This window comes from Castor canadensis, chromosome 8 (assembly GCF_047511655.1).
Source record: "Castor canadensis chromosome 8, mCasCan1.hap1v2, whole genome shotgun sequence".
NCBI lineage: Eukaryota > Metazoa > Chordata > Mammalia > Rodentia > Castoridae > Castor > Castor canadensis.
The window spans coordinates 106,181,096-106,196,250 of NC_133393.1; the positions used below are offsets into that span (position 1 = coordinate 106,181,096).

The following is a 15,155-nucleotide window of genomic DNA, read 5'->3' on the forward strand; positions in this document are numbered from 1 at the left end:
TAATTTTGGGTGTGATGTGTGAAAATCTGAACCTCATTTTTTTTTCAGAGTTTTGTGTTATTCAAGGATGAAAAAGAGGTACATTTAAAAATGCACTCCACCTTTTAAAAACGGACTGTAGCCATTATGGTGTTCACATACCTCAAAAACAGCCCAAGCTATAAAATTAGGACTTGGCAGAAAGCGAGTTCTGAGGGAGAAGGTTAAATCAAGGTAAACAGAAGGGAGACTCGTGTGCTCTATGAAGTTCCCTTTATCCTGGGAACGTCCGAATTCGGGTGCGTAGCGCCAGCCTCTGGGAGACTTCGTGTCGCCCCTCGTCTTTCCCAGAGAAAAAAAGCTCAATGAAGCTGGCGCGCTCCGTGTGCGGGTGTGCACATTGTTTGCGCGTGTGCATGTGTTTGCAAATGTGCATGCCTATCAGTGCGCCCGTGTGAGTGTGCACGTGCATCTACATGCAAGTAAGAGTGCCTGTGATTACATGCGTTCGTATCTTTGTGCATGTCGTGTGTGTGAGCCCTCGCCCGCGCGCTGGGTGCGGAGGGCATCCCGCCCCTCAGTAGGACTGTCAGGAGCTGGCCCTTACCCCCAGAAGCCCCTTCTCACCCAGTGAACTAGAACGCTGCCTCGGAGGCTCCTAGACGCTTCCCGCAAAGGTTAGGCTCCGCACCGTGGAGGCGCAGGTAAAGGCCGAGCTCCAAAACGTGGCTCTGGGGCAGTCACTTTCCCGCGCCTTCCTAGTACAACCGCCCTGGTGTGACCTCGGGCAATTAGAGGAGCGAAGCCCGCGGCTAGCCGGCTCGGGATCCCCGGCCTGTCCCTTTAACCCTGCCGCCGGGCGGGAACACGTGAGCGGGACTCCGGGTGGCACCCGGGCGCCACCGCCGCCAAGGCAGTTGTATTTCGAACGCGGCCTCTGGCCCGCGGCCAGCCGCCTTGGCTCGGCGGTCCGCCTGGCCTCCCTCCTCCTCATACTTTTCCTCCTGCACAGCCCCCTCCCCTTTATCCGCCCACGATTAGAGGTGGGCACTCTATCCCGCCACCCCCTCCGCAGGCGCGCATACATCCATCCCACTCAAATCCTGGGGCAGGAACTCAGAAAACTTTCAGCCCCGGCAGCGCGCGCTTGGTGCAGGAAGAAGAAGCCAGCAGCCGGTCCCTCTCCGACTCTCTAGTGCCGCCGCCGCCTGCGCCCGCCACCCGAGGAGGCGCGGTGCCACCCACTCCTCTGTTCCTTGCTTGCGCCCGGTGCCCGACCCGGTCCCGGCAGAATCTACCCATCCTCCCTTTGCTTTCCGCCTCTCTCTCTCTCTCTCTTTCTCTCTCTTTCTCTGAGGGGGGAAGAGGAGGAGGAATTCTTTCCCCGCCTAACATTTCAAGGGACACAATTCACTCCAAGTCTCTTGCCTTTCCAACCGCTGAAGTGCTCCCTGCCCGCAACTCCTCATCCCAAGCCGAAAGAGGAGCCTCTCCAACTTCAGTCCCTCTTTTCCTTCTCCTTCGCTCTCTTCCCTCCTCCTCTCTCTACCTCCACCTCCGCCGCCGCCACCTCCACCTCCGGCACCCACCCTCGCTGTCGCCGCCACCGGCAGCGCCTCCTTCTCTCCTCCTCCTCCCTTCTCTCTTTTTGGCAGCCGCGGGACGTCCGGTGTTGATGGTGGCAGCGGCGGCAGCCTAAGCAGCAGCAGCCCTCGCAGCCCGCCCGTTCTCGCTCTCCCTGCCTGCGTTTGCAGCCCTCTCCCCACTTCTCCCGAAAGGTGCGGGGCAGACTCGGGGCGGCGGAGGCGAAGCGGCTGCATCGGCTGTAGCGGCGGGAGGCAGGATGAGCGCACGCGGTGAAGGCGCCGGGCAGCCGTCCACTTCAGCCCAGGGACAACCTGCCGCCCCGGCGCCGCAGAAGAGAGGACGCGGCCGACCCAGGAAGCAGCAGCAAGTCAGTACGCGGGTGTGATGGGGGCATTAGCCCACCCCCATGCCTCTGCAAGGGCTCCGCAGGAACCCAGTGGCGGTGGCCGCCGTGCGCTGCCCGCCGGCCGCGGGGATGGGCGGGCAACCGAGTCCCCTACGAGTGCGCGACGCAACCCCGGGGCGCTCCGGGCCGTTTGGTGCGGGGGGGGGGGGGCGCTACGGCGGGCTACCGGGGGGTGGGGGGTGGCAGGCGGGTGAAACACGTCCTTGGACTTTCGCTATTGTGCACCGCCCCGAGCGGCGCGCGGTGTCGGTTGGTGACTGGAAGCAGCGCGGGGTCCCACAAACCAGAGTTTGCCGGCGCTTTGTGAGCCGCTTTTGCAATAACCCGGCGAAAGGAGTCCCTGGGGTCTGGGGCGTACTGGCGGGTTTGGGCTGGAGGGACCGAAGTCCTGGACATACGAGGCTGTTTCTCCCCCATCTCCTGGCTGCTTTCTGGCTGGAGGTTGGAGCCCCGCAGTCGCCCCCTTGGTGCCCTCCCCAAGCTCTCGGTGGCCTTGCGCTCTCGCGCCCTCTCGACAAAGAGCGCGCGGGGACCGGGCTGCTGGGTGCTCTATGGGATCTTTAAATGTCGGGCGGCAGGCGCCAGAGGTGGCCGGGGGAAGGGACTACAGGGAAGCCACGGCCGTGGCGGGACGGGGTTAACTCGCTCCTCCAAGGGCGCGTAGGAAGGAGTGTCCGGTAGAGTGCACGGTAGCTAGGGCCACTTCCTCGCCAGGCGCCTCGTCCACCTTTTGCTCCTGAATCCCACGCCTCAGAGCTGCAGACATTAAATGCTCTTCTCCAGGGCGAGCGGCGAGGAGCTGGGAGGGGACGATCGAGGGGCGCCCGGGACCCCGCGGAGTGGAGGGTTTTGTCTGCGGATGCAACCAATTAAGCGTGCAGCCGGTTCTTGCAGAGCTGAGCGCAGCGCCCGGGGCGGGGGGGTGGGTTGTTCGCTGCAATTTCCAAGCCTCAGCGGGCTGAGTTGGAGTGGGATATGACTATGGAGAACATTTAAACTTTCTCGGCTTTTAAAACTACTTTTTCGTTCCATAGCCTTAAGTCTCTAACCTCGTGGTAAATAGATTAGAAAATCCTAGCGCTCCAAAGCTGCCCGAGAGCAAGGTGGGGGAAATTGAACAATGTTTGCTAGGCAGTGCATTTTAGAGAAACTGAGAGGGTTGTACCTTTTTGAAATCATCAAAGGAAACAAGCCAATCTAGAGGCCCCTGAGTTTTCCCGCTCTTAGCAAGCGACACTACACCGCGTTTGAATCCTGTTTTACATATCCCAGGAAGTCTCTGCCCTACCCTTCTCCCTCACCACCCCCACCCCGTTTCCCACCCGCCACCAAGCTTTCCCAACTCTACTAATTGCACCCCCACCCTCCGGAGGAAAAAAAAAAAATCCGAAAAGAAACTGCAGTGGGATCCGGAGGTGTTGGAGGTTTTACCTTTGAGTTAAGGCAGAGTTTACAAAGAAAGAAAAATGTGTCCCCGATGTGTTTGCTCTGGATGCTCACTGGTGCTGGTTCCCACGGAAGCCCACAAGGAACCTTCCCCAGATTCTCTAAATCGGATCCCATTTTCATTAAGAACTTTCGTGCGTTTTAATTAGTCTCATTTAATCACCGAATCTGAATGAATGTGAATAGATGATTCACGGGATAAATATTTAGAATCTGGCATATTAAACATAACATTTTCTTAACCACTTGGGTATTTACTACTTGGCATAGGAGCCATTTAAAGTTTTGCTAAACCTAGTGACCGTTTCAATTTCGCCTCAGATATCGCCATTCTTCACAGCCCGCCCCCCTTTAAAGGTTTTCTTCAGTCCACCCCCATAAGAGTTTTCTTAAAAAGAAAGCTTTGAAGAAAACATGTTTATTTTTTGTAAAAAAAATATATTTAAATTTCCACTGGAGACCATGCTTGTCTCTCTAAAAAGGAAGTGGAGAATTGAAGCAATTATCTAGATAATTCAAGCAAAACCTCCCACCTCAGATTTGCCATAATTATCTGGAGATTTTAGGGGGAATGGGGTTATTTTGAACTCAAGAGCTTGGATAATTGCTGCAGTATTTCACTCAGAATGTGTTGATTGAGTTCTAATTGACCTAGAATGCAGGTATAGTGAGATAATTAAAAGCCACTTTTTCAGTGTGGAAGATGTTGAAATATCGTTGAAATGCTAGTATGTGGGCAGTGATACTCATAGAAAATGCTTAGGATTTCTATGACTTGCCAAATGCATAGCCATGTAAACCTTATATCTTAAAATATATAACTTTCTTTCTAGAGCATGCAACCTCTTCAGACTTTGCTACCATTTTAATTTTGAAATGGAAACTAGTTTTCATATGTAAAATATTTTCCTCTTTGAACTTTTGGATTGCAAGTCTGATCATTTCCACTCTCTGTAAACTCTGTACCAACAATACGCATCTATGCGTGAACTGAATGGGTTCTAACAGTTCTGTTGAGCAGCACATGTAGAAAATACAGCTAGAGTCAAGGTCAATTTCTTTCAGATGGTCTTGCCACAACAGCATTTTTTTTTTCCTTCCACAATTAGGAGCCAACCTGTGAGCCCTCTCCTAAGAGACCCAGGGGAAGACCAAAAGGCAGCAAAAACAAGAGTCCCTCTAAAGCAGCTCAAAAGGTGAGAATTCTCAAGTCAAGGTCTCCCAACTTCATCAATGACTACAAGAACCTTCCTGTAATTTTCCCATTCTAGATCCACACCTAAGGGTTTATCCCTGCTGAGTAACCCAAGACGAATTTTCAACATTTACCATTAGTTAGATGAGAGTTAAATGTTTTTCTAAATTGAAGCTTAGCATAAAAGGTTCATGAAGATACAGTGTTTTGAAACAAAAAGTACTACCATATAATAAGAACCGTAAAATAGGGGTGGAGGAATGAGTGGTGGGGAGTGGAAAATGATATAATTAATGTTTGCACCAGTTGTGAAATAGTTAAAAATAAATCAAACCTATAGACTTTGACTGGTGGTGAAGTTTTTGCAGTTTCCTCTGAAAAATAAGAGATTAATTTACATTCTGCTTTTTACATGATTATTGCAAACCAAGCCCCCCAATTAAAGTTAAGTACTTTGCCAAATATATGATAATTAAAAGTAAATCCAATTATGGGGTGCTGGAAGAAATTTCATGAACTTTACAGCTTTAAATGTGATGATAACATACATTCAAAAAAAATTAAGAAACCTGCAATATAGTAAGTATATAATAATCTGAAGAAACGTCCATAAAGTGTTAGTTTTTTGAGTTGGACAATGAGAAGTTTTAAAAACAAAGATTTGACTCATTTAATGTATATTTTTGACAGGATAAAATCCAGTGAAGTTTAACATTCTGTGTTTTTCTTCACCAATTTTAAATTGCAGTTTAGAATAACTTCATGTTGGTTACATGTGAATTAGCAAAGAGGAAATATCTCAGGGTAAATGCATGTGTAGAAAACTGAAGATGAATATAAAAGTCACTTGTTTGGCTGTCTAAATAAATTGGGGGACATTTGCATTTTGTAAGATTGTGTTTTGAAAACAAAGGTTCAAAAATTAGAAGTAAAATTTGGTGTGTCTGCTCAATAGATTTGAATATACCATGTACAGCATCTGTTAAAAAGGAGTATGTGCTCATCTTTTGGGGACTAATGTTTTGTGTGTTTTTTTCTGTGATTCTGGCCACTAACCATATTCTATGTGATGATTTTCAGTGTTGTCCACAACAATAACAACTAGTGTAGTGATACATATAAAGTTACTTTGGAAGTAACTATGAGTTCTTTCTGTTTATTTTAACAGTTTTGAACAGAGTTGAAACAAAAGATTTCTCTTATATTTAAATTTAATTGCTACTTAGAGTTTAGATTTATGATTCATATTTAATCAAGAAACTTTAAAGTGACTCTAAGTAAGCTTGTTATTTAAATGACAATATGTAATCTGGTATTCTTAATATGAGTGCTTTCTCTTTGTTCCATTGTACCTGGTTTATAAATTGACTAAAAAGGACTAAAAAGGAATTATTCTCTGTTGTTTGGATTAATTTAACTTAATTTTGTTCTCAGGAGATAACAAAGGAACATCTTGGTAGGTAGCTAACAAACGTTTAGGCTATGACATAATTGCTCTGAAAACGCATCATTACAATGTCTCCTGGGGAGATAAAAAGAAATCTTCAAAGCTCAGAATAAATAAATACTTTGAAATTTGATAGAGAAAAGGAAAATGAATTATCTTCCACGTTTTATTTTATTACTTTTTTTTGAATGAGCAGATAGAAATGGTACCATCTTGTTTCTTCATTTAAAAAAAGTTTACCATGGGCAAACAGCATCTTTATTGACAAAAGGAAAGCTGAGACCTGTGCCTAATTTGCCACCCAAAGCAAATCAAAAACAATAAAAAAAAAAGTTGGTCTGTTCCCAAGTAATGTTTGATTTTCAGTGACTTTCATGGTAGACATTTACAAATTGCCCTATTAGGCTACTCATCTTTCTGTTAATTCTTGTGTATGTGTGTATATTATATAATTTCCAAAACACAAGTAGATTTTACTTCCCAAAGAAGTCCTTTTCTGAAATCTTTCATTCTTTCAGTTACAGTTATTTCATATCATTCTGCTACAAAATTCCTTCCTTTAATAAAAATGAATAAATACATTTGCCCATAACATGACTTATTTTTCTTCAGTTTTATAAATTACTCTTCATTTGGAGAAGATAATACTTTCTAAAATAATGAATGTCATTGATCTATCATTCATAATATGTTCAAACGTAATATATTTTCACTTTCAAATCAGTTTTTATTGAGTATGTTATGACTATTTGTGTATTACTCTTTTATCAAACATATACTTGTTTATCAAATACATACTGTGTTCTAACAAAGGACTTATTTGTTATGATTTTGAATTGCAAATCTTTTTAGAAAAAGTTATGTTGTTCAGAACATGCAAGATAAAAATACCCTGCTAGACTGACCAGACTAGATGTGAGGAGTCTTCTATGATCGATAGACTGGGCATTTTCTTGAACACTGGTATTCACCACAATGAGCAATATATTATAAAAACTGGTAAGTACCAGAGAGAACAGGACTGTAATAAAATTAGAGAAAATGCCATGTATACTGGAGTTCTAATGATGTTGTACTCAAAATTTCTTGCTGCTTGGAGTTTCTTTACTTAGGTTGTGTTTAGACTCAACAACTGGCCTTGGGGCTTTTGAAAGGAAAACTGCTTGTTAGAAAATTAACAGTGTGAAATTTGACAATGCGTCCAGAATGTTGCAAGACCAAATGGATGCTAAATTAGTCATCACTTTAATTTCAGGCCACATTCAATAGGAAATTGATTTATGTAAAAAGTACTGAAACACAATTCATAATGCTTGGAACTTATGGAAGAGAAGATAATCATTCTTCCATGAAAACTAATTCCAATGGTTGACCATTATGTGTGTCAACATTCCTGAGAATGTCCCCAATCTAAGTGCTCAAAATTTGCCCCTGAACCAATTTCCTATTGTTACCTTAATAAAAGAAGAGAAATCAGAAGCTGTTTTTTTTTTGAGTAAATAATTTGAGTGTTCGAGTGTGTGTGTTTACCCTTTTATTCACTTCTTAGTTTGAGCTGTCTCTTAATTTCCTTTTTGTTTTGTTTTCCTCTCATGATTGTGCTATATGGAAATATTTTCACATATTCTGTGTTTAAACAGAAGGAAGATAAATCTTTATGCTTTATCCAGGGTTTTGTTGTTCATTTTTAATCATGAGAGTACACTGGAGGGGTTGTCACTAGTTCTTCCACATTCAACACTGTAAGTCAAAAAAGTCAATTCTCGCTTTTCCAGGAAAATTTTTTCTGAGGTTGAATTAAATTTCAATGGAAATGGTTATAAAAAGAATCTCAGATGTGAGATAACTCTGTTTCCTGATGCTGTAGATCTGGTTGACCTGCCTTTTGGCTCTAGGTACAATGGGTAGATCTACAGAGCCAGGTACAGAATGGAAATACCATCAAGGTAAAGAATGTGTGCTTCAAATACAGTGTTTGGAATAAATATTTAATTTTCACCTTCAGTTCCCTATAGAAAGAAGGCCAAATATTAATTGGGTACTCTGAAAAATGATTCATGCTCCTAATCCTTTCCATTCTTAGGAATGTTATTAATTTTTCATAAATTATTACTAACGCCAATTCCAGAGAAGAGAATGTAGGTTTTACTCATCATTTCAGATAAATCTTAGACCATTGCTGCTGTGTTAGGACAGGATTTTCTTTAGAGTATTGTAGGAGCACTGAAGAGAATAAACAAAGGCATCAGTGTTTGATTAAGTCAGAGAAAGATGTCTACAGTTCCAGCGTAGGGTTTCTACAATCCTGGTATGATTTAATTTGAATCCTGTGTTTTTATGGGCAGGTAAGTTCCACTGTGGGATTCAGGGCCCTATCAGAGTATACAAATGAATTCAAGCAGGTAACACGAAGTAAAACCTAACTATTGTCTCCATTATCTTGATATTTTAGGCTGACTTACCTCAACAATTGACTTTGCCACGGAGGGCAAAGCCTTACTTAATGTATCAATAAATCATATCTGGCAATGCCTTCAAATTATCATAGATTATGATTTAAATATGGGAAATTCAAATACATTGCAATTATTTTATGTAGTTCCTTTATGTCAGGGAACCCATAGTTCTAATTCTCTGGAAACTAGCATCATCTGAACTCTTTCAGTAAAAGCCTCTCATTACTTTGATGACCTATATCCCTGGCTCATTTTTATCTCAGGGTCTCAGCAGATCATTTTGCTAAGAAGATTGAATGTACCAGACTGGTGCTCATTTCAGTTCTTTCTTGAGAACAGATAGTTGCAGAAGAGCATTTTATGCCAGTTAAGTCATTCACAACTGTCTTGCCTTGTTAATTGACTTCTGCAGTTTCTGGAGCTCACCTTAGAACCACATAGTTTGGCACAAAGATGGAAACTAAATTTCACTGGCTTAGAGGCTGAAAGTTTTGATTAGTAATCTTTGTTTTGCCAACCAGGAGAAAAGGGTGAACAGAGAACTAACTGACTATAGTTTAGGCTTTTGTTTGATTTTATATTGCTTCAATACCCTGAACAATTTTGAATGGCATATTGTATTTGATTTAGTGAAGAATAATGCATCCATTCTCTTTGCTTTAGGATAAGGTAGGAACAGTTTACTGAAGAGGTAACTCCTATGAAATTGTGGAGTTTTTTGTTGTTGTTTTGTTTTGCAGTGTTGGGAATGGAACCCAGTATCTTACGTACAGTTGGTAAGCACTCTTACCACTCACTGTACTACACCCCCAGCCCTTCCCTTTGAACTCTTGCATCATTGGTATTGATTTTTCTGGTTCCAAAGAGGTGGGGAGATGATTTGGATGAGAGTCTCAGACTTTGAAAATGATATCTCTTCTTGCCATCTTGGCCTTGATTTTAAGTTAGTGTTTATATACCTGAAGACAGACATGCAAAATAATGGCTTGAGAACTTATTTTCCTTGGGTAAAATAAGCATGAACTACAATGGATGATGGAATTTACTCATATTATTTACTCATATTCCCACTGAAAAATATATTGTAAGAAGAATTTATAGCATCTTTTTCAAGATTAAAAATGATTGTACTTAAAATTAGGAAACCCACAGAACTGGACTTCAAAGGTAAAATGAGAATTTACTCAGTGTCTATAAGCTGATTGAGAGCAATTCAAAGAAATAACCTGTGATTTTTTTTTTAAGACTTTAGCTAGTTGGTTCCATATACTCGTCCAAGCAGGTCTTAGTCTTAAAAAAAAGAACAAATCAAATCAAGCTACATGAAGACAAAATAAGGCAGTATCACATGCAAATGTTTTCCTAGTTCTTTTTTTTTTTTTCTGTGCAGGTGCACAGATTGATTTCAAGTAGGCGAGTTCTGCCTTTCATGTCTCATCCATCACCACATGCACAAAATATGATGAGAGCATTTAGAATTGCAAAAAAATTAATAACTATACTAAACCTGAAGTTAGAATCAAATTATTCTCAATAATGAGACTCTTGGAAATATTCCACTTTTTAACTGCTCACTTGATTTTTCACCCTAGAAAGTTTTCTTTTGTTTTAAAAATTTGCCCCTGACCATTTTGTTTCCTATAAGAGCATCCCCCAAAAAACAGACATGTTACTGTCTTGCCATCAGACCGGGTTTTGTTTGTACTAACGCATGTGAGCAAGTCGCTTGATCTCCCATAAAGTGGGAAACAGGAAAAAACAGCTGCCCTATTAAGGAGAATTATGCTCAGAAAATCACTGTGGAGCCTTACAGAATTGGTAGGTACACTTTTCAAGGGTAGTATTTTCAAATAGGAGAGAGAAGAAATTACAGTTGAGTACCTACCAAATGCTGCAGTGTTGTCAGGCACTTCACATAAATATTTGCTCCTTTAATCCTCTGTTAGTTATTGTGGTCTTCATTCCACACACGAGAGTGATTCAGAATTGTAAATTGTGACCTGTCTATGTTCAACTCTAGAAAGTGGTGGCATCTGGGTTTGAATTCAATTCTTAATTCTAAAGCTTATACCTTTTTCAGTACTGGATGCTGTCAAGTATTTTGTAAAATTATTTGCCACAAGGTAGAGTTCTGTTATCCCCAGTGACCTGAAATGCAGGTTGGAAGTTAAATTTTGAGAAACTTTTTTGGGTCACTATCTACAAGCATATAAAGGGGTTATTAAGTATGGATCTTCCATCACTGATCCCACAGACTTCTGGCCCCATAATAAACCATATGATTTGAGGATTTCAGCAATCCAGAAGTTTTCTTGTTTATTAAATGAGAGAGCTACAAGAAATGATTTTCAAAGTTTTACCAAGCTCCAGAAGGAAATAAGACATATAAACATTAGTGCTTCTCCCTTCCTTCTCCCTCTCCTTTCCTCCCTCCCTCCCTCCCTTCTTTTTGTTCCTTCCATAAGTATGCAGTGAACACCTCTTGTACATCAGACACTAATGCTGCCAAGCACTGTTTCCAAATTCAGGAGAGATACTTGTTAGATGAATTTTCTTTCTTAATTTTTTTTAAATGTGGAATATATTAAAGAGCCTGGAGTTCTAAAGTGTCTTAGAGTAGGAAGTACATTTCCCATGTAACATTCCTTTCTGAACTTGCTTCTAAGTATATTATAAAAGTAACTATACAGTTCTGAGTCTCACCTTGAAAAAAGAAAGAAAAGTGTAAATGAAGACACACAAGGAAGCAATAGCCCTTTTAATAAGATGCGATAGTTGTGAATACTAGTATAATAGTGCTTGTAATAGCCTGAGATTTTAGTTCTTTCAAATGCAGAATTCCTGCTATCTCTTTCTTCCCTCTATGAAAGCAGTAAATACTTAGAACTACTTATGTCTCAATTACTCATGGGTTTGTAGAATAGAACCAAACTCTGTCCCAGCAAAAGAAAACCAAATATACACATCTACAGTGTTGCCTATGTTGATATATTAAAACAAAGCAAGTCCCCTGCATGTTTTGTTTGTCTTCTTTGAAAAACAATAACCTGAAGAACACTAAACACAGGAAAACAGTGATGAAGCCAGTATGTTCCAATATGTAAAAATCCTGGATCTTGGTTGGATTACCAACCAAAATCCTAACTTGTTTTGCAGCCTTTGTGGAGTTTGATTAGAATGATTAAATACGGTGGGTTTAAAGAACAATGAAAACCTCCCAGATTGAGGCCACACAGCACAGCTAATGTGTTTCTTCTAGATGTCGTCTCAGAAGAGGGTTTCAGTTTACATGGAACACCAGCCTGTGCGATCAGGGAGCAAGTTTGCTTTTAACAAGTCCAAGTGATAATCATGATATGTGCCCTTTAGTTAATGGTATGAATTTTATTCCACAATAGGCTTTTTGTAAAAGACATGCTCATTTTAAAGTCATCTTATTTGCAGGGCTTCCTCTTTCTCTGAGAGATTTGTTGTCTCTTACTTGGAAATGTAGTGAAACTGTTTTAGAAAAATCTCTTCTCTTCAATAGAATGAAGATACACCCAGATCACGTCATCACCCAGGAAACATAACAACTGTACAGAAAAGTGGAACACCGTTAGCTTTAAGGTCAATAGTCCTTTCCCTCCACTCCAGCTGCCACCTCCATTCCCATTAGAAAGGATTTCTATTTTCCCTGTTCCATATTTACTACTGGTACTGGGTAAACCGTGTGATCTTACAGTTGCTCCCAAAGATTCAATCAGATGCTGCTTCTGTACAGAGAATTTTGTATACTTGTCACCCACTATGCACAAGCCAGAGAGCTTCTTAAAAGCTTTCTTCTAAAGGTGATTGACAGGTACAATGGAGTGTTTTTGCATTGACGGAACCGTCTGTGAGATTGGACTGAATTGAAGGTCACCTTTGCCTTTAAGGGTTCCATCTTGTTAGGAGTGAAAGAACATTTATGGGCACCTCATTTATGGCGGGCACTTCCAAGTACCTTGATGTCTCCTCACAGGAGATGTTACATGTGCTTTACAGATGAAACCAAATTAAAGGGTCCAGGGACCTGCCCCAGATCATCAAGCTAAAATGGCAGAGCAGGGATTTGGACTTAAGCCTTCTAAAGTAGAGTTCGTTTTCCTCTCAGGACACCTCCCTGCCTCTAGAGACAGATCTCTGAAAGGCAGTCTGGTATGTTGGACACTCTGGTTTTCACTTAGGTTAATTCAATTCCACTAACCCTGACCATAAATGGTTCCTTGGTGGAGCCATTCCAAAATAACAATTCACAGAACCCCAATCTGACGGTTAGATAGGGGTCCTAAAAGCCACCAGATTTCCTTTTGTTCTGGGAAATTAGCTGAATCAGTTACAGTTTTAGTTTCCTGAAATACTTTCTCTGATAGCAGATGCTGTTGTACTAAGTGGAGGCAACATTGTTTAGTGGATAGCAGCACAGTCTTTGGAATCAAACAGAACTGGAATCAAATCCCAGTTATGTTGTGTATGACCTTGCGTGAGTTATCCACCTAACTTATCGAAGACTTAGTAGCTTATCTGCAAAATAAGAGAAATAATATACTCACTTTATAAGGCTGCTGTAAGGATTAAAGTAACACATAATGCCTGGGGACATTTTAAATGCTTAGTAAATGTGAGCAAACATTACAATCACACAGTTTGGGTTTATTTATGGACCTGCTGGATGGTGAAACCAGATTGCTTATTGGTCTATCTGTCTATCATTGATGACATATATGCATCTAAATATATTTATGTGTATGATGTAAACTATCATTTATATTCATGTATTTTTATTAGGCAGATTGAAGAGAAAAAAAGAGGAAGCTTTGATTTGGCAGTCTTAGTCATAACAGTCATGAAACCTCACATTTTAGAATCATTGTACCAAGTGCCCACTGGCTGTGAACCCATACAACAAAAGAAAAGTGCAAAACACTTTCCTCTGGCTCAGATTACCTGTATTTTTGCATGGGGATAGCTTTGGGATGATTCTCATACACAGAACAATATGTGTTTCCTTTATCCAGAAAAGTACAAACATGTTTGTATGGAAGGTAGATGTGTTGTGGGTGTGTGCACAAGTTGATGAATTGGTGTGGTTGGAGATGGGTGCATGGGTGACAAAAAAAAAATGGGAAAAAGGTTAAGTCCTTTATAAATAATGCTAAAATTTGATTCAAAGGGAAGAAAACAACTGTACCAGAAAAATCTATGAAATAAAGCAATGAAACAAACTCTGAAGGTGTTCATGTCAAGTTTGTGTTGAGTATGGAATTATTGCTACTAATGTACATTTTTAATTAATAATTATTTTTTGGCATCCATAGTTTCCATCTCAGGGACAAACAGTGACGATATTACAAGCTTTTTGTTCCCCTCCCTCTTTCTCTTTGCTTTAGGTGCACTGATTGATAGCTGATTCTTATGGACATGAAATAGGCAATTAACCACATAGAAGTGGGCAGATATTTATTATTTTGAATCAAAATGCTTATGTATTCCTTTTTTTACATTTAGATTTGCCTTTCACAGCAGTGTAGGCACAAATGCTTAGTAAGTTTTGTAATGCTAGTTGCAGCATGGAAAGAGAATCTGTTTTTTAAGGAACATTCGTTCTCTAAAATACTAATTTATGTAATTATGGGATGTGGGACTATTTCTTAAATTATGAACAGAAATAACAGAAAAACAGATATAACCAAAGCATGTTCATGCATTTCAGAAGAGATGGCTTCAGGGGAGTCTTTTATGCTGAGGGTTACATAAATGCCTCTTTACATCACACAGTAAGCAACAAAGAAGATGACAAACCTTGAAGGAGAAAGAGATTGTTAAAAATCTTGAAACTTCATCTGCAATCTAGAGCATTCTAACTTGAAGCATGTCCCTTGGTGCAGCACTTATAAATAATGTCAGGTTAGGAAACTATATGACTTCCTTTTTCATTTTGCAGAAAGCAGAAGCCACTGGAGAAAAACGGCCAAGAGGCAGACCTAGGAAGTGGGTGAGTGATAAGACATAATTTTTGTTCTTATAAAGAAAATTTTCTGTTTCTTAATAAAACAAAGGAAAAATATTTTTATTTCATAGATGAAACATACCTTTAACTTCTGGTTTGATGAGTCGTTGAAAGGGTTATGGCAAACAACAAATGATCACTTCTTACCATGAAGCTCCAGGGTTTACTACAAACACTTTCCTTTCCCAAAAGGGGGAGGAGGAACTCCTTTTCTATCTCTTGTCAACATCAAAGGAAGGAGTTTCCACTCTTCCTTCAAATGAAGTAACAATGAGATGACTTGTTTGGTGGGTTGGGAAACTGGGGCCAAAGGCATTATGAAACCTTGGAAGTTGATCACAAATGGTGATAAAATTCAGATGAAATGTGTAGGAGATAACTTTTTAATGTTTTCTTTTATTGGTTCCCCCATGGCTTTGTTTTGAATATATCTCATTTTCTAGGTGGTCTGTGTTTTCTATTTCACATTGGCTTCTTTAGAAACCAGGAGTTTAATTTCTGGTTTTTCTTGCTCCCTTTAGTCTTTAAATACAGACACCAGAGACCTGGTATCCATGCAAATGCACTTGGCCCCCACAGGCACACCAATCCTGTGTTTTGAGGGTAGA

General features: G+C 40.9%; 1 protein-coding gene across 1 annotated transcript in view; it reads left to right on the top strand.

Moving 5' to 3' along the window:
* The first annotated feature begins 1,235 nt into the window (after positions 1–1,235).
* Hmga2 (high mobility group AT-hook 2) overlaps positions 1,236–15,155 on the top strand; it is a 119,374-nt gene continuing 105,454 nt past the window's right edge. The window contains exons 1-3 of the mRNA XM_074081776.1: positions 1,236–1,933; positions 4,528–4,614; positions 14,482–14,532. Of these exons, the coding sequence (XP_073937877.1) occupies positions 1,823–1,933; positions 4,528–4,614; positions 14,482–14,532 (249 nt within the window). The 5' untranslated portion in view covers positions 1,236–1,822. The remainder of the gene's footprint in view (positions 1,934–4,527; positions 4,615–14,481; positions 14,533–15,155) is intronic.